The sequence below is a fragment of the Gossypium raimondii genome, chromosome 7 (assembly GCF_025698545.1).
Source record: "Gossypium raimondii isolate GPD5lz chromosome 7, ASM2569854v1, whole genome shotgun sequence".
In the NCBI taxonomy this organism is placed as follows: domain Eukaryota; kingdom Viridiplantae; phylum Streptophyta; class Magnoliopsida; order Malvales; family Malvaceae; genus Gossypium; species Gossypium raimondii.
The window spans coordinates 15,155,436-15,175,911 of record NC_068571.1 but is presented as its reverse complement, the minus strand read 5'-3'; the positions used below and the strand labels follow the sequence as shown (position 1 = coordinate 15,175,911).

The 20,476-nt window shown below is 37.4% G+C and overlaps 1 protein-coding gene across 1 annotated transcript; it reads left to right on the top strand.

Annotated features, from left to right (window-relative positions):
* The first annotated feature begins 13,674 nt into the window (after positions 1–13,674).
* Positions 13,675–19,766, top strand: LOC105763661 (uncharacterized). Its single transcript, XM_052633856.1, has 8 exons — positions 13,675–14,625; positions 14,915–15,127; positions 15,629–15,727; positions 15,834–16,193; positions 16,363–16,632; positions 18,750–18,890; positions 19,023–19,148; positions 19,299–19,766. The coding sequence occupies exons 1-8, from the start codon at positions 13,675–13,677 to the stop codon at positions 19,764–19,766; spliced, it is 2,628 nt and encodes an 875-aa protein (XP_052489816.1).
* Positions 19,767–20,476: the final 710 nt, after the last annotated feature.

The window sequence follows — 20,476 nt, the reverse complement described above, 5'->3', positions numbered from 1 at the left end:
TGCATTTCTCTTATCATTGCTTGCATTTGAAGATTTGGAAGAGCATCTCCCATATTGTTTCCTTCTCGCATTGGACTTCGAGACATTTTTTTTGTAGAATATCACCTCACAACAAAAACTCACTAGTCACTCAGAAAATTTTTTTATTTCACTCCACTCGTGTTTAACTCTCTATTTTGGCTTTTATTCACTCGAATGATCTCACCTCTCTTGCCTTTTTCCTTTAGAAAGTTCTTTTGCCAAGTTCTTACCGAGGCTCTGTTTACTATATCGAACTGCTTTGAAGCGTCAATTGTGTCGTTTGGAAGAAAAAAAAGGAAGGGTATTTTGGGTATATTAAAAAAATATTATATATATATTTTTTGTCTTCTCAGGATTGACTCAAAATGATGTTTATAGAATTCTGGGAGGGTTTTGAGGTTTTCGGGGTGCAGGTAAAATTGGAATTTTTGGTCAATTTTTTTTGATAGCGTCAAATTTCACCCGAAAGGGTATTGGAGGGTATAGATGATGATTTTGGAAAAGTTTCTATTGATGGGTCTCTGCACTTTTTTTTCCGATTTTTCTTCTTTCTTTCTTTTTTTTTTTTGAAATCCCGAACCTGCTCTGATACCAAATTGATACGAACTAAGACTTAGCCGAAGAAAGAACCCAGACTAAAGAGTCAGACCCGTTTCTTATGTTGGCAAGGAGTGCAAAGAAATGGGAAAGAGGGGGGGTGGTGGTGTTAAGGAACGTGACCCGTTACCTATGGAAGGTAAGAACCAACGTTATCAAGATGGAAGTAGACTTGGAAGACGCCACAAGCTAGCTTGATAAGTCTCACAAAGCCAGAATAAGAACAAAGGAAGAACTTTAATTCTCACAAAATATAAATTGTTCATTAACCTTAAACAATCCAAATGGTCGAAAATATATAGGCCAAGATGAGTACATGAATGGTCAAACGTCTTAAAGATGATACATGGATAGCTTGGACATTAATGGCTTCTAGAAGGACCTTTGATGAACCCAAGAAGACAACTTGAAGCTTGATGTTCATCCATGCACCTTGGAGTAGCTTAATGGCCAAAAGACTTGATTTTAATGCCTTGGACGGATGGATACTTTGTATGGCCGAATGGTCACAATTCCAAAGGTCAAATTCGGCCATGAAAGACTTTGTATCATGAATGGTCACCTAGAAACTCGAATGGGCTCATAGGATTCATGGAATGTAATTATGGAAGAACATGCACCACCTTGAATGTTCCTTGAGTACTTTGTATGATTCGGCCCTTGTGCTGTCCACTTGAATGGTCATCTTGGAAATGCATGAATGGGTGATTATGATGGTGGCCGAATGGTCACATACTTCCCCCCTTGCAACCGTCCACTTTAAAGCTTTCCTAGGACACATTAAAACCCAAATTAGTTCACAATCTAGGATAAATTAAACACACGAAATCTATGTAATAGTGAAGGCATATTAACACCTTATTAAATATATAATGAAAACACATTTAAAACATACTATAAAATATGTAATAACCTAAACATGCTTATGACTTAATTTAAAATATAGAAACACTAAATACTTTAATTAATTAGGCCCAAAATACCAAAACGGATTTAAGTTTTAATTATCACTAAGAATAAATTATATGGGCTTAAAACTTCTTCTCCTTGGGCCTTTGCTTCACATTCGGCCCAAGCTTGTGAAAGAAGTATTGCCAAGGCCTGCTTGAGTTTTTGGGCTCTAGAACGGGTTATTGGACCCGTAGGAAGAGGGAAGATGGCTTGGACATCATCTTGGGCTTGCGAGCTCTCAAAGGCCTCCCTTGGGCTTGGGTTCGTATCAAGTGTGAACATTTTTAATTGTTGTGTGAACACATTAGTAGCTGAATTTTAATAGGCATTAGAGAGCCTATAAATAGTTTATTTTGTTTATTGTAAAAGGTTGCAGAATTTGATTATTAAAGCTTAATAGAACTTTTGTTCTTGTGAGGTTACCTCCTCTCTTCTTTCGTTCGAGTCTCGAAGCGACTTATCTAGCTTGCTAGTGGCGTCAATCTAAACTCCATTGAACTTATCACCGAACTGGTGTGGCGTTCAACCATATTATTATACCTTTGGTTCTTACCTCCATATAGGTAACGGGTCAAGGTCCGCTTCTATCTTTCATCAAATTTCACCTTAAGCAATATAAGACTCGGCCAATACTTTTTAGTATTGAACAGTCTTGACGTTTAAGTTCTATTTTCCATCTCCATCAATTACCTTTTTCTAACTTACCTTGTTTCTATTCTAAACTGAACCTATCAACACCAAACCACTCATCTAAACCCCTCTCAAAGCTTCGGCAACCCTTAGCCTAAATCACCCAATTTTGACAACTCTAACTACTCCTCGTCGACGATCGGGCAACTTCGCGAAACGACTCGATTAACCCGGGCCGAATCACATCAGAAGTAGAGCTAGGTTCTGTGCAACAAGAAAAGAAGAATTATGAATCAAGAACGATTCTTGATGCCCAAGACTGGTGCTGAACAGATTCTTGAAGATTGAAAGGGCTGGAAATGCAACAAGAGAGATTAAAATAATTTAATCAATTAATCAGCACAAGCAGAAAAATTAAAGAGGAATAAACAGTAAGAAAATAAAGAAAAGTCCTAAGAAGCCTTGAAATCGAGAAAGATTTCACAACTCCTTTCAAACGGCTCTAAGCTCCCCTCCAATGTAGGACAATGGCAAGAAGAAGGCTGAAGATGGCTCCCACAATCAAAAAGATTGTTAAAACTACTTCCAAAGAAAACTCAAGATGATACGAGTCACAAAGGCCCAATTCAAGCTCAAGGACGTGATGGGCTCAAATTACCACAAGGCCCAATAACGAGGTCAAAGGCCAGGCAAATGCATACGAAACTAAATAGAATCATTCAAGACTTCATTAGCAAGGCCTTAGATGTGTATACAAAGGAAAAAGAAAATCAAGTGATACGAGTCACAAAGGCCTTAGATGCGTATACGAAGGAAAAAGAAAATCAAGATTCACTCTCTTGTTTTCAAGAAAATCAAGAAACCGAATCTTGGTCCAATTTTGCTGTTTAGAGCGATTTCAAGAATCAAGAAAATCAAGATTTCAAATCTTGGAAATCTTGGTCCAAGAAACCGAATCTTGCAACTAAGGCGCATTGGATCTCAGTTACGAGCATTAAGAAGCCAATTTCGGGAGAGAACGGATTACAAGCCCAAGTTCTTGAAGACAAGGCCCAATAAGATGTTCCAAGCCCAATCAAGAAATTTAAATTAAACTTAGTTGAAAATCAGGCCAAATTGTCAAAGTGACCCAATTTGTTAAGTTTTAATTCTTTAAATACTTAGTTTTCATTTTTAGACTTTATGAATAAATTTCTATTTAAAAATTTAGTCCAAGAGGCCCATTTAAAGTCCTTGGCCGAATTTCCGCTTTCCTCACTACTCTTTCCTCGTCTTTTTCTTTGGTTTCTTTTTTTCGTCTCTCAATCTCATTCCATATTCGCTCATTTTCTCGCATCAACATCTCTTGCCTTTCTTTTCTTTTTATTTCTTTTTGTGCCTTCCTTTCATTACAAGATAGAGATGTTACAAATGAATCAGAACGGAAAGACTCTCGTTGGGTATGTACGGAATGACGTGCATACGAACAATGATCCCCTTGGAAAACTTCACTCTCGAAACTTGCTTTGCATCGTCTTGAATTCCTCGTTGAATAGGAGTCATGATATGAATCTCTTCTCGAATATTCGTTGGATGTTCGTCTTCTTGGCACTCTCATTTTTGCCCTTTCACTTGAATTAAGTTGTCCTCGTTGGGCTCTTTTCTCCACTCACATCTCATTGATAGTAGCACTCAATGTTCGAAGTATGGCAACCTGTTCGTCTAACTGTTGTTGGATCATTTTAAATTTATCATGGACATCATTATGGTTATCATCAACTTGACCAACTCTAGACATTTTTTTTTCTTTTTTTCCAAAACCTGCAAAACAAACACTCAACTCTCAAAAAAAATTAACAAACCTCACCATTAATCACTCAAAAGGAAAATCAAATTCTCAAAGAGGTAGAATTTAGTCTTGTGAGTTCTTTAGTAGATTCTATATCAATCCATTTGGAAAGTGTATGAACCGTAACTACCAAGGAATCCTAATTGCACTATGAGTCCAAAAAGTGACGAGACACCAACTGATTTGTGTTGCACCGAGGAAGAATTTTGCACACTTTTAAATCCTACTAACACAAGAAAAAAGAAGGTGTTAGATAGTGTAAAGGAAGAATAAAGGCAAAACAAATGAAAACCTACAGCTAAGAATCAATAAAAATTGCTAAAACCTGAAAACCCGAAAAACTGCGGAGTAACTTGACAACTTCGTTTGAGGTGTTCCCAATCTCTAAAAATCATGAAATTTAAATTGGAATGTCCTTAAATATTTTATATTTGATCTGGAAAGTTTCATCACTAAACTCAACCCGCTGAATATTTTTTTAATTTTTACTTGATTTCGTATTTTTCAATTTTTTTGACTTTTTATACTAATTTTTTTGCGGGAAATATTTTTTAATATTCTATCATAGTGCCAAAAATATGCATGTAAATTTTCAGACCAATCGGAAAACGTTTACCCACTCAAATGATTTTTTTTCCAAAAATTTTTCTGGGTAACAACTGCTGTTTAATGTTTTTAAAAGGAGATCAGTTTAGAAATCACCCCAGAACACCCAAAACGCCCAAAATCTGATACCAAATGATAGAGGGGTGCGCGCGGACCAAGATCGAGTTGTCAAGTCACGGGAAAGTCCTACGAGATCTATAAACAAATTGGCTGCAACGAAAACAGAAAACGGAGAACTAAACTTGTCCGATCAAGAAACCCAAATCGAATAGAATAAGAAATACTTGGGCGGCAAGAAATCTAGAAATTATGAATGAAGAACGTTTCTTGATGCCTAACAACGAAGCCGAATCAGATCTTGAAGTTTGGAATGGCTGAAACGCAACAAGAACAATTAATCCCAAGTTAATCAATAAATCAGCACAAGCAGAAATTAATAAAGAAGAACGAACAACAAGAAAATAAAGAAAGTCCTAAGAAGCTTTGAAATCGAAAATAGATTTTACAATTTCCTTTAAACGGCTCTAATCTCCCCTCCGATGTAAGCACACGGCAAGAAGAACGCTGAAGATGACTCCCACAATCAAAAAGATTGTTAAAACTACTTCTAAAGAAAACTAAAGAGAAAATTATTGGAGAAAAACTCAAGAGAAGTTGCAAGCAATCAAAATATGATTTCAAGTGTATTGTTGTGTATATTGTGTATAAGGGTGGCTGGCCAAGCCATACATATAGGCCTTCTAACTATTTTCCTAGTCCTAATAGGAAAACTAAAAAAAACCTTTTTTTTTTACTTTAAAGGGGAAATTCAGCCAAGGACTTTAAATGGGCCTCTTGGACTGAATTTTTAAATAGAAATTTATTCATAAAGTCTAAAAATGAAAACTAAGTATTTAAAGAATTAAAACTTAACAAATTGGGTCACTTTGACAATTTGGCCTGATTTTCAACTAAGTTTAATTTGAATTTCTTGATTGGGCTTGGAACATCTTATTGTGCCTTGTCTTCAAGAACTTGGGCTTGTAATCCGTTCTCTCCCGAAATTGGCTTCTTAATGCTCGTAACTGAGATCCAATGCGCCTTAGTTGCAAGATTCAGTTTCTTGGACCAAGATTTCCAAGATTTGAAATCTTGATTTTCTTGATTCTTGAAATCGCTCAAAACAGCAAAATTGGACCAATATTCGGTTTCTTGATTTTCTTGAGAACAAGGAAGTGAATCTTGATTTTCTTTTTCCTTCGTATACGTATCTAAGGCCTTTGTGACTCGTATCATCAGGATTCACTTTCTTGTTTTCAAGAAAATCAAGAAACCGAATCTTGGTCCAATCTTGCTGTTTTGAGCGATTTCAAGAATCAAGAAAATCAAGATTTCAAATCTTGGAAATCTTGGCCCAAGAAACCGAATCTTGTAGGTAAGGTGCATTGGATCTCAGTTACGAGCATCAACGAACCAATTTTGGGAGAGAACGGATCACAAGCCCAAGTTCTTGAAGACACGGCCGAATAAGATGTTCCAAGCCCAATCAAGAAGTTCAAACTAGACTTAGTTGAAGATCAAGCCAAATTGTCAAAGTGGCCCAATTTGTTAAGTTTTAACTCTTTAAATACTTAGTTTAATTTTTAGACTATATGAATTAAATTCTATGTAAGTATTCAGTCCAAGAGGCCCATTTAAAGGTCTTAGCCGAATTTTCCTTTAAAAGTCAAACAATTAGGTTTTTTCTTAGTTTTCCTAATAGGGTTAGGAAAGTAGTAGTAGGCCTATATATGTAAGGCTTGGCTGGCCACCCACACACACACAACACATTGAAATCATATTTTTTTATTGAGTGAAAAAATCTCTTTGAGTTTTCTCCAAGAATTCTCTCTTGAGTTTTTTTTTAGAAGTAGTTTTAACAATCTTTTTGATTGTGGGAGCCATCTTCAGCCTTCTTCTTGCCATTGTGCTACATCAGAGGGGAGATTAGAGCCGTTTGAAGGGAGTTGTGAAATCTTTCTCGATTTCAAGGCTTCTTAGGACTTTTCTTTATTTTCTTGTTGTTTATTCCTCTTTAATTTTTCTGCTTGTGCCGATTCATTGATTAAATTGTTTTAATCTCTCTTGTTGCGTTTCCAGCCCTTTCAATCTTCTAGAATCTGTTCAGCACCAGTCTTGGGCATCAAGAATCGTTCTTGATTCATAATTCTTCTTTTTCTTGCCGTACAAAACCTAGTTCTACTTCAATTTGGGGTTTCTTGATCTGTTGAGTCTAATTTTTTTGTTTTGTGTTTTCTTGTCAAATTCGGCTGATTGGAGACTTTTCTTGAAGTTCAATTTCGTGTTCTCGGCTTCCAAGAATCCCTATTAATAAGTGTTTTGACTCTTGGCTGATTCTTTCTTGTTTTAGGGTGTTTCTTTATAGATCTTTTGATGCTAATGTTAATTTTCTGTTTCCGTTTCAGATCCAAGTGTCTATAGTTTTCGTAGAAATTTCCCGTGACTTGGCAACTCGATCTTGGTCCGCGCACAACCCTCTATCATTTGGTATCAGATTTTGGGCATTTTGGGTGTTCTTGGTTGATTTCTAAACTGATCTCCTTTTAAAAAAAGTAAATAGCAGTTTTTTACCCAGAAAAATTTTTGGAAAAAAATTCATTTGAGTCGGTAAACATTGTCCGATTGGTCTAAAATTTTATATGCATATTTGTGGCACTGTGATAGAATATTAAAAATTATTTCCCACAAAAAATCAGTAGAAAAAGTCAAAAAATTGAAAAAGACAAAATCAAATAAAAGTTTAAAAAAATATTCAGCGGGTTGAGTTTAGTGCTGAAAATTTCCAGATCAAAAATACAATATTTAAGGACATTCCAGTTTAAATTTTGTGATTTTTGGAGATCGGGAACACTTCAAACAAAGTTGTCAAGTTACTCCGCAATTTTTTCGGGTTTTCGGGTATCAGCAATTTTTATTGATTCTTAGCTGTAGGTTTTCATTTGTGTTGCTTTTATTCTCCCTTTATACTGTCTAACACCTTATTGTTTCTTGTGTTAGTAGGATTTAATAGTGTGCACAATTCTTCCTCGGTGCGACACAAATCAATTGGTGTCTCGTCACTTTTTTTGACTCCTAGTGCAATTAGGATTATTTGGACTAATTGTTCATACACTTTCAAATTGATTGATATAGACTCTACTAAAGAACTCACAAGACTAAATTCTACCTCTTTGAGAATTTGATTTTCCTTTTTGAGTGATTAACGGTGAGATTTGTTTTTTTTTGGAGTGTTGAGTGTTTGTTTTTCAGGTATTCTTGGAGAAACTCAAAGAGAATTTTCACTCAACAAAAATCTGATTTCAATGTGTAGTTCAATTTAATTTTCCTTTGTAAATCAGCATCTTGTACTGAAATATTGAAAAATATATATACGAGTATAAAAAAAAGATATAGTGAAGTTTGCAAGTTCTTAATCTCATTTCTTCTTGTTTATTCCTGATCATCGTATCCTTTTCCATTCCCAATTCTTCTACCCCAAACGCCACACACTTAACCATTTTTCTTTTATTTCAGCCAAACCTACACCTAAAACATTTATCCCTTGTAACCTACACCTAAAACTTGGCTTGACCACTACCAAGCATCCATGACCTACATCTTTCTAAACCTTCCATCCATTTCAAAAATCACTTTGTAAGCTTCCGCAAACCTAAAACAAATTTACACATTTTTTACTACTAGAACTTCTCCTCGTCGACGATCGGGCAAACTTTGTGAAACGACTCGATTAACTCAGGCCGGTTCGCATCATTTAGTATTAGAGCTAGAAAATGAGGAGTGCCGAAGATCGAAGAAGCCCGAATAGGTTCGTGAATTGAAAAAAATTAAAATTAAAAAAAATTGTATTTATTTTCCTTTGTAAATCAGCATATTGTACTGAAATATTGAAAAAAAGAAAAAAATATATATACGAGTATAAAAAAAAGATATAGTGAAGCTTGCAAGTTTTCAATCTCATTTCTTCTTGTTTATTCCCAATCATCGAATCCTTTTCCATTCCCAATTCTTCTACCCCAAACACCACACACTTAACCATTTTTCTTTTATTTCAGCCAAACTTACACCTAAAACGTTCATCCCTTGTAACCCATTTTGAAGCCGACCCCAAAACTGCAATAAGTCTACTTGAGACAAAAATACGAATTTACGAGAGTGAGACGAGCGATAAAAGGTAAGAGAATGTGAGAGCATTAGAGAGATTAAAAGCCAATATAAGAGTGAAAACATGATGCGAACTGGATCGGTGAAGTGAGTCGAGTCGTTGATGTGTCGGATCGTTAAAATGGAGAAGTATTGCTCGATCTTGAAATATGATGGAAATTTGGCTAAGTTTAGATGATGGTAACAAGGATAGGCTCGAAATAGTGAATATTGAGGAATTATAGGTTCGGCTAATCAAGAAGATAAATAAAGGAAATGGTTGGTGAAAGATAGAAGTGAATGGGCTTAAAGATCAAGAGTGAACCAACACTATAGTTGAGTGTCGACCCGAAACTTATAAGACTTTAAGGTGGTTTACAGAATGGATAGAATAGAACCTTGACCCGTTACTTAGTAAATTAAGAACCAAAGGTATAATTGGGGTGAACGCCACACTTAGGGTTGAGTGATAAGTTTAAGGAAACAAGGTAGACGCCACTAGCTATGCTAGATAAGTCAGGTTGAGTTTAAAACGAAATAAGAGAGTTGAAAACTCAAAAAATGTTATAAACATTAATCAAAGGTTCAAAAATTCTTTTACAATGAAAACGAACAACTATTTATAGGACCATGCATGGCTAGCCGAATGGGCAACTCAATGGCTAAGAATTCAGCCATGAATATGCTAGAAAATTCTAGAAAGAATTCATTAATTTGCTGTAGCTAAATTCGGCTAAATGGGCATGAATGAAGCATTGAAAATTCGGTTCATGCTTGGAGATGATGCATGGATTGGCCGAATCATCATGTTGCTTCACTTGATGCATTCATGCATCCTTAACCTTGAAGAAAGCTTAATTCCATGGATGTGCAGCCCCTTAATTGTTCCAACATCTCCCTTGGCCGAATGGAGCTTTAAAGTACCTTGAGAACTTGAATGGTCATCTTGAAAATACATGGACCATGCCTGAAACGTCCCAAGGTATGTTCTTCCATAAATTCAGTCCATAAATGTGCAAATGCATGAACATTCAGCATCCCCCTCCTGCATGAACGTCCCAAGTACTTGTGTTCCCTTAAATGCCTTCCATTGAACCTCCATTATGCATGCACACTCCCATACATTGCACCAAGCCATTCATGAACCTGTAGCAAATAAAATCAGCAAGTTAAATGCATTCCAGAACAATAATTTGGCAGCATGTGAAAACAATAATGATAGAGGGTTGTGCACGGACCAAGATCGAGTTGCCAAGTCATGGAAAACTCCTATAAAAATGCTAGACGCTTGGATCTGAAACGAAACAGAAAATCAAACTTAGAATCAACAGATCTGAAACGGAACACCCAAAATAATAAAGAATCAGCCAAGAATTGAATCACTTATTAATAGGGATTCTTGGAAGCCAAGAACACGAAATTGAACTTCAAGAAAAGTCTCCAATCAGTCGAATCTAACAAGTAAACACAAAATAGAAAAAATTAGACTCAACAGATCATGAAACCCCAAATTGAAGTAGAGCTAGGTTCTGTGCGGCAAGAAAAGAAGAATTATGAATCAAGAACGATTCTTGATGCCCAGGACTGGTGCCGAACAGATTCTTGAAGATTGAAAGGGCTGGAAATGCAACAAGAGAGATTAAAATAATTTAATCAATTAATCAGCACAAGCAGAAAAATTAAAGAGGAATAAACAATAAGAAAATAAAGAAAAGTCCTAAGAAGCCTTGAAATCGAGAAAGATTTCACAACTCCCTTCAAACGGCTCTAAGCTCCCCTCCAATGTAGGACAATGGCAAGAAGAAGGCTAAAGATGGCTCCCACAATCAAAAAGATTGTTAAAACTACTTCCAAAGAAAACTCAAGATGATACGAGTCACAAAGGCCCAATTCAAGCTCAAGGACGTGATGGGCTCAAATTACCACAAGGCCAATAACGAGGTCAAAGGCCAGGAAAATGCGTACAAAACTAAATAGAATCATTCAAGACTTCATTAGCAAGGCCTTAGATGTGTATACAAAGGAAAAAGAAAATCAAGTGATACGAGTCACAAAGGCCTTAGATGCGTATACGAAGGAAAAAGAAAATCAAGATTCACTCTCTTGTTTTCAAGAAAATTAAGAAACCGAATATTGGTCCAATTTTGCTGATATGAGCTCGCCCATGAAGATAGGTGCCGAATCCATGGAGTTGCCTTTGGGGCCAATTTCTCGAGCACGTGCCAAGAAGTTCCAAGATGCTGTAGCAAGCTATATTGCTCGATTGTGGAGTGATGGGTTGATTGCCCATAAAATGCCCAGCTCAACTAGCTTGATTCGCAATTTCCTACAAGCTGATTTTAGCTTGTGTCAGCTCAATTTAGCTCAATTCGGCACTTAACTAGTTCAAGGAGCTGATTATATTCATTTTGAATAAATTAAATTAGTTGTGTTAGTTTAGAATCAGCTCAAATCATTTAATTAAATAAATGTGTCTTAATCTGGACATTTTTTTAATTCAGCTTATTAAATATGTTTTAATTAGTACATACCTTGACTAAGACAAATTTATTAGTGGTTGCTAATTAATTTGTCTTAGCCGAATTAATGTGCAGAATTTTAATATGTCCAGCTGCTGATTTCATGAGTATTAAACATGTCTTAACCACATTTATTTGATGTTTTTTTTAGATGAATCAGCTAGCTTAATGGCAAAGGAAGCTCATAAAGAGGAAGCATGTATTTGAGCACATGCATGGACGGCATTTAAAGTGCAGCTGCCTTGTGTTTCCAGCTGACTTTTCGTGCAGCTCAATGGACTTCTAGCTGCTGTTTTGAGCTTCTCCAAGGGTCAATTTCGTGGAGAGCAATGGCCAAAGAGTGCCTCATAAATTCCAGCAGCCAAGTCATGTGGAGGCTACTCATATTTGGCCAAAGAAGCATAATTTTTGAAGCTGTCCATTTCTCTTCTCCATAGCAGCAATTAAGCTCTTTTAAAACATTAATTGAATGTGAATTTTCTCCATTAAAGGGGCCAGCCGAATCATCTTTTCTAGAAGGTTAATTTTCAAAATTTTATCACATGAATGTAACTAGGAAATTTCTAGGAAGTTTCCTCAAGAAACTTAAGGCATAAGGATCTGATTAGATAGGCTATTCGGCTGCCTTAGTCAAGCTATAAATAGGTCATGTAATTCACATTTTGAGGGTAATGAACAATTTGATAGCTTTGCTAAATTGTGAGGTTGTTTTCAACTCTCGTTATTCTCCAAAAACTTGTGAGACTTATCAAACTTCTTTGTGGCGTCAAACTTGTTTTTGTTTCTACCCGAACTTATCACTTTAATCCCAAAAGTGTGTATGCTCGATTCATACTAAGGTTCCTATCATTTTTGATAGCGGTCAAGTTTTTATCCATTCAACCAACTATCCATCCACACCTTACCAACCTAAGCATTCTCCTAAGTTACGGGTTAACACACTCCTATTGTGTTAGTTCGGCTTCCGAATCCTTAGCCAAAATTGCTTTTATTATTTCTGATTTATTTCCTAAACCAACCAACTCTTTTGAGCCCAAATAATCCTTTTCTTCTAGCCTATTTTGTAAAGCTTTCAATTTACTCCTAATTCACGATCGGGCAATCTCTATGACTCAATTCAAAAACAAGGTGAGGGCGTATCAAGTTGGTATCAGAGCTAGTTGAATTAGAGTAAGAATCGTTGTAATCGGTATTACGAGATTGTAAAAAAAATAAAAAAATCGAAAAAAAATCAAAAAAAATCTTATTATTATTTTGTGTTCAAAGCTTTCTATTGTATTTGGCAAAGTGTAAAAAAAAAGAAGAAAAAAATATTCGGAATAAAAAAAACGATTGAAATTCATTTTGAGTTTACAAAAGCCTAGCTTGCTGCCCGAAGAACCACATCTATACAGCCACACTAATTTCCTTCTATTTTCTTTATTTGTTAGCCTACCCGATCCTAATATATTTACCGACCAAGCCACATCTATTTTGTAAACCGACCCCCAAACGATTTTGATTTGTCAAATTTTGTTTGTGGAGAATTTTGAGAGGCGAAAACCTAGTGGTAAAAGGCAAGAGAGATTAGTGAGACTATTAGAGAGTAGAAAAGCCAAAGTGAGTGATTATTCTTTGTGAGTGATTAGTGAATTCTTGCTGTGAGTCTTTAAAGAATTTAAAAAAAAATGTCACAGAGTCCGGAAAGGAATCCAAATGAGGTAGGTGGATTTCGTCCCATAAGAAATGTTGGAGGAGGAGTGCCGGATCTCACTTTGCAAGCCATTATGCGAGAAATGGAGCGATTGTTTGATCGCAAGCTTGAACCAATCGAAGACCGCTTATATCGAGTTGAAATCTGAGGACAACGTGAAGCAACTCCGGAAGATGCAAGGCGAGAACGAGAGCAACCAATTGACAACTATGATGAAGAAGAATTTGAAGGTGATCACTTATCTGAACAAGGAAACCCTCAACGGTTCCAACGAAATCGAGTCCCAAGAAATAGAGACCGTCCGGATGATAATCTCAAAAATATTAAGATGTCTATTCCGCCGTTTCAAGGGAAGAATGATCCCGAATCTTACTTGGAGTGGGAAAAGAAAATGGAACTCGTCTTTGAGTGCCATAACTACTCGGAAAATAAAAAGGTAAAGCTCGCTGCCATTGAATTCTCGGACTATGCGATCGTGTGGTGGGATCAATTGGTGACTAGTCAAGGAGGAATGGGAGAGGCCTATCTCACGTGGGCGAAATGAAGGCCGTTATCGCAAGCGTTTTGTTCCTCCTATTACCATCGGAGTTGTACCAACGATTGCAAAATCTCACACAAGCAACCGAAGTGTCGAGGACTACTATAAAGACATGGAAATTGCTATGATAAGAGCCAACGTGGAGGAGGATTGTGAAGCAACAATGGCGAGATTTTTAGCCGGCCTAAATCGGGATATTGCCAATATCGTCGAGCTTCAACACTATGTAGAAGTTATGGACATGGTGCATATGGCAATAAAAGTTGAAAAACAATTGAAACGGAAAGGACCCACGCGAACATATCCAACGGCTTCTACCAACAAGTGGGCTCAAGGGACTAGCAAAGCCCCCAATCGGCCTAAGGAGCCTTTCGTTGCTGCCAAACCCAATCAAGTAAGTGCCGATGCTAGCAAAAATAAAAATGAGGCTGTCTCGAATCATTCTCGCGATATCAAGTGTTTCAAGTGTCAAGGAAGAGGCCACATTGCGAGTCAATGTCCTAATCGACGAGTGATGGTGGTTCGTTCAAATGGCGAGATTGAGTCCGAAGATGAACAAGAGGAGGAGCCTGAAATTCCCATGGAGGAAGGTGAAGAACTCGAGCTGCCCGTTGAAGGAGAATTACTTGTTGTCAAAAGGAGCTTGGATATCCAAGTAGCCGAGGAAGAACAACAACGAGACAACATCTTTCACACCCGTTGCCATGTTCAAGGCAAGGTATGTAGTTTGATTATTGACGGAGGGAGTTGCACCAATGTCGCAAGCTCTTTGCTTGTTGAAAAACTTGGTTTAGCTACCACAAAGCATCCAACTCCTTACAAGCTACAATGGCTAAACGACGGAGGCGAACTCAAGGTGACGAAGCAAGCAAGGGTGGTGTTTTCCATAGGCAAGTACCAAGATGAGGTGGTTTGTGATGTCGTACCAATGCACGCGGGACATTTGCTATTGGGGCGTCCTTGGCAATTTGACCGGCGAGTAGTCCACGACGGCTATACAAACCGATATTCATTTAAGCACCTTGGAAGGAATGTTACATTAGCTCCTCTCACACCGAAGCAAGTGCATGAAGACCAACTCAAAATGAAGCAATCTATTGAGCGAGAAAAACAAAAAGAGTGAAAAGAAAAAGAAAGAAAAGAATGATGAGAGCGAGATAAAAACAAGAGTGACCAAAGAAAAAGAACAAGAGTGTGAAAATGAAAAAACAAGTGTTTTTGCTAGAAAAAGAGAGATTCAGAAATTGATGTTAGCGAGGCAACCCATCTTTGTACTTATGTACAAAGAGTGTTTATTTGAAACTAACGAACTTGAAAATACTTTGCCTACTCCTATCGTTTCTTTGTTGCAGGAATTTGGAGATATTTTTCCCGAAGAAGTGCCAAATGGCCTACCTCCCATTCGAGGAATCGAGCACCAAATCGACTTTGTGCTCGGTGCTGCAATTCCAAATAGGCCAGCATATAGAAGTAATCCTGAGGAAACGAAGGAATTGGAAAAGCAAGTAGTCGAATTAATGGAGAAGGGCTACATCCGTGAAAGCTTAAGTCCGTGCGCGGTTCCGGTATTGTTGGTTCCTAAAAAGGATGGATCCTAGCGAATGTGCGTTGACTGCCGCGCTATCAACAAAATCACAATAAAATATCACCATCCTATTCCCCGCCTCGACGACATGCTTGATGAACTTAGTGGAGCCCAATTGTTTTCGAAGATCGATTTAAAAAGTGGGTATCATCAAATCGAATGCGGAGGGAGACGAATGGAAAAGCGCATTCAAAACGAAGTATGGTTTGTATGAATGGTTGGTAATGCCATTCGGACTTACCAACGCCGTAGTACTTTCATGCGCCTCATGAATTATGTTTTACGTTCGCTCATTGGGAGATTTTGTGTTGTGTATTTTGATGATATTTTAGTATATAGCAAAAGTTTAGAGGATCATATTCAACATCTACGCGGTGCTTGAAGTGTTGCGAAAAGAGGTACTTTATGCCAATTTAAAAAATGTTCTTTTGCACTAATGAAGTTGTTTTCCTAGGTTTCGTTGTGAGTGCTCGTGGTTTAGAAGTTGACCAAAAAAGGTCAAGGCGATCAACGAATGGTCTGCGTCCAACAAACATCACCAAGTGAGGAGTTTTCACGGGTTGGCAAGCTTCTACCGAAGGTTTGTGCCTAATTTTAGTTCTCATTCGCCCCTTGACAGTATAATTAAGAAAAACTCTCCTTTTGTTTGGACCGATGAACAAGAGAATTCTTTTATTAAACTTAAGGAATGTTTAACTAATGCCCCTCTGTTGTCTTTACCTGATTTTAACAAAACATTCGAGATAGAGTGTGATGCTTCAGGTATCGGCATTGGCGCTGCTTTGATGCAAGATGGACGGCCTATTGCATACTTTAGTGAAAAGCTCAACGGAGCTACATTAAATTATCCAACGTATGATAAGGAACTATATGCGTTGATTCAAGGTCTTGAAACATGGCAACACTATTTATGGCCGAAGGAATTCGTAATCCATTCGGACCACGAGGCTCTAAAGCATTTGAAGGGACAAACCAAGCTCAATAAACGTCATGCCAAGTGGGTGGAGTATTTGGAGTCGTTTAAAGACGTGATCAAGTATAAAAGGGTAAGGAAAATGTTGTAGCCGACGCTCTATCACGAAGGTACGACTTGTCAATTTAATGGATTCTAAATTGCTTGGTTTTGAATTTATCAAAGATCTTTATAAACTCGATGTCGACTTTGGTGAAATTTATGAGTCTTGTTCGCATGGTACTTGTTAAAAGTACTTTCAGCATGAGGGCTATTTATTTCGTGAAGGCAAGCTTTGTGTGCCTCAAAGTTCTGTGAGAAACGTCCTTGTAGAAGAAGCTCATAGCGGAGGACTTATGGGCCACTTTGGAATTGCTAAAACTTTAGCAATATTGCATGAACATTTCTATTGGCCCAAAATGAAACGTGACGTAATAAGGAAATGTGATCGTTGCATCACTTGTAAGAAGGCAAAGTCACGAATCAAACCGCATGGTTTATACACCCTGTTGCCTATTCCTGATGCTCCATGGGTAGACATTTCAATGGACTTCGTTCTGGGCCTTCCAAGAACCAAAATGATGTGCGCACGCTCACACCAACAAAGCAAACTGATCTGGAGGTCTTACCATTAGGACCTATTACTCGATCTAGGGCAAAGAAATTCAGGGAAGCCTTGTTCCTTACTTGTGCTACGATTCCAGATTTATTCGATCATGTTCATGCCTTAGAACATAGGCTTTATAACATGTTGCATGCTGATATGTGACGTATTTAGGTTCTACTATGTATTATGTGTGTATTTAAGTATGTTTTGGTATTGATTTGATGTTGTTTGTGTTTTAATGAATAAGTTTGCATTATGTTTACAGCTTGTTAATAAGTTTTCAATAAGTTTGCATTACTTTAATGCATGTTTGTTTTGTTTACCATAAGGAAACGTAATGGACATGACTTAAGATATCATTTCTAGCTCGGTTGAAGCTCAAATATGTGCATCTGACTCATCTCATTTCGAAATAGTTTTGAAAGATTGTTTCTAGCTCTTCACTCAATTCATTTCTAGCTAGCTCAAACTCGGCTCCACCACTCAACTCCGGTGACGAGTCCGTAGCGGTGAAACGTGTCCTATGTAATGGCAAGTGTCCTATGCATTTGTGGCAGCCCATGAGGCATCCAAACATGTGAGGAGCACATGACCGCTTGTGCACAAGTGTGTGTGTGCATGTGTAGTCGAATATACAAGGATAAGAACAAGGAGGTTGTCGTTTGAAATTTAAATGTATGGCTATTATTAAATGACGCCAAAAGGAGTTATAACTCCTTATTTTAAACCCTTTTGATTACAGCCACGAATTTCCATTCAACACCCCTCTTTTGTACTTATAAATACATATTAAAATGATGTATTCAGGTTAGATGATTTATGAAAACAATTACGTTTGAGAATTTCTCTCAATTTCGGTTCTTCATTGAACTTTCCTTGGCATTTCAGACTTAGTTTGTTGTGTCAAATTTTCTTGATACTTCGGGTTCCTAGATCGCTATCTAGAGGGTCCAATCCTTTTTGACGTTGAACAGATTCGATTCGGGTTTGCTCAGTAGATTGTGCAAGTTCTTTCGAGTTTAACGTTATTCTATTCCAACGACTACTTTGCCATTGTTGAACACTCAAGTTGCTGCCTTGGCCGTTCATGAAGCGTTCGACTTCACCGATTGAATTTCTTTTTGTTTTAAACGCCAACAACTTCATTTTCCTTCCATTTTGTTCTTTTATTTTACCCATATTTTACCATGATTATTTCTTTAATTCCTTGTTGTTTTCTTGTTGCAGAACGTGCTTACAACATTCCTAGATCCGTAACATACGAAGATAGTCATTTCGTTAGGCTACATCGTATCATCGGTATCTGAGCATAGGTTGGAATTGTTGTACTTTTCTTCTCCAACAAGAAAATTCAAATTCAAAACAAAAATATATATATATATCGGTTCAAAAATTCAAAAAAAACAACAACAAAAAGAGAAAGAAAATCGATTCAAAAATAAAAAAATAAAAAATAAAGGAGGAATTGAAATTTATCAAGTTTGGGAAAGAAAAAAAAAGTGTGTTTTGTTATGTTGAATAATGTTTAGTTTTGTACTCTGTAATTGCGAAGTGCTTGGATATCAACCGAAACGAACTATTCTTATTTGTTCGGAGCTAGGAACGTTGTAAAGCACTTCTTTGCAGTAAGAAACTAAAATTATTTAAATTCCATCCTTTTTCCTTTGTTTATTTTATTTTCTTATCCTTTTACTTTTTTCTTATCCTTTCCCTTTGTTTATTTATTTTTTTTCTCTCTCTCTCTAACCGTGTGTTTTCCTTATAGCCAACACAATTATAACAGGTTTTGAAATGTTGGATTAGTCCTTTAAAGAACTAAAAACACGAGAAATTGTGAGGGAAAAAGGCATTGAGCGTTGTGAGAACAGAAGGGGAGACAAAAAGAGTCATTCACGCATTCTCCCGAGTGAAACACGAGCGCTGAGTGCTATTTTAGAGTGCACAGTTCTTTGGAGTGAAACCGAGAGGTTTTGAGAGTGTTTGTGAGGACTTTTACTTTTGTTTTACTTAACTCATTATCTATATTTTTGTGTGTTGCTTTAGATGACAGGATCAGAAGATCGTAGTCGTGGTGGAGATCAACCACCAAATTTGCAAATGCAAGCTATTACTCGCACCTTGCAACGCCTATTAGAAAATGCATTAGAGCCTATACACTCTCGCTTGGACAAGATTGAAGGGGTGGTTCACAATCATCCATAATGAACATAATGATGAAAATGACATTGAACATTCACCAAGGGTGAATCAACGACTGTGACGCATACGATTGATGATAATATTTCTAACATTACAGTTGCCATACCTTCTTTTCAGGGACGTTCAGATCCAGATGCTTATCTGACATGGGAAAGCAAGGTTGAACACGTTTTTGAGTGTTATAACTACTCAGAACATAAAAAAGTTCGACTAGCAGCTATGGAGTTTGTTGACTATGCACTGGTATGGTGGGACCAATTACTGATTAGTCGATGACGTACAGGTGAAGGTCTAGTGAGAACATGGGAAGATATGAAGCGTATCATGCGAAGACGATTTGTTCCTTCTCACTATCATCGAGATTTATTTCAGAAATTACAAACCTTGAAACAGGGCAACAGGAGCGTTGAGGACTATTTCAAGGAGATGGAGATGTCCATGATGCGTGCAAACATAGTTGAGGACCGTGAGGCGACTATGGCTCGGTTTTTGGCAGGTTTAAATTCTGAAATAGCAAACATTGTTGAAATGCAACATTATGTTGAGTTGGATGACATGGTGCATATGGTGATCAAAATTGAGCGACAACAACATAGAAAAGCTTCTACTCGAGGTAATACTCCATTTAAATCTTTTTCGAATCCTTTATACACCCCTAACAATGCCAGGAAACAAGCACCACAACCGCCATTACGGATTCGAGAGCGTGCAAACCCAAAGCAAACCAAAGCCTCCCATTGCGATAATGGACGTGGCAAACAACCAATGGTGGCACCGAGCGATCAAGAGATATTCAGTGCTTTAAGTGCCTTGGTAGAGGACATGTTGCTAGCCAGTGTCCTAATCGGAGGGTTATGTTGATGCGAGAAGATGGAGAGATCGAGTCAGATTCTGAGGAAGATGTACATGAACTCCCGACTAAAGAAGATGAAGAGAATGACCTAGAAGTTGCTGAATCTGGTCAAGTTATGGAGATCATAGTTGTCAAACGTAGTTTGAATGTGCAACAGGTGCAAGACGAGCAACAACGTGAGACTATCTTTCACACACAATGCAAGGTTCAAGATAAGGTATGTGTTGTGATTATTGATAGCGGTAGTTGTACTAATGTTGCTAGTTCAATGATGGTTGACAGATTAGGTCTTAAGACGACAAAGCATCCGAATACGTACAAGTTGCAGTGGTTGAATGACGGTGGAGAACTTAAAGTGACGAAACAAGTGGTTGTACCGTTTTCAATTGGAAACTACAAGGACGAGGTCCTTTGTGATGTTGTGTCGATGGATGCTACTCACCTTCTTTTGGGGCGCCTTGGTAGTATGACAAGAGGGCAATGCATGATGGTTTTACAAATCGATATTCTTTATGCATGCAGTAAGAAGATTATTTTGGCTCCTTTGACACCGAAGTCAAGTAATTAAAGATCAAGCAAGCTTGAAAAGAGTAAGGAAGTTGCAAAGGAGAAGAAAAGATGAGCGATATGCAAGCAATGAGAAATCAGAAATGTCTTTCCTCTCACCAATCCTTGTTTATTTTAATATTTAAAGATCATTGTTTATTGGCCGAGTTCC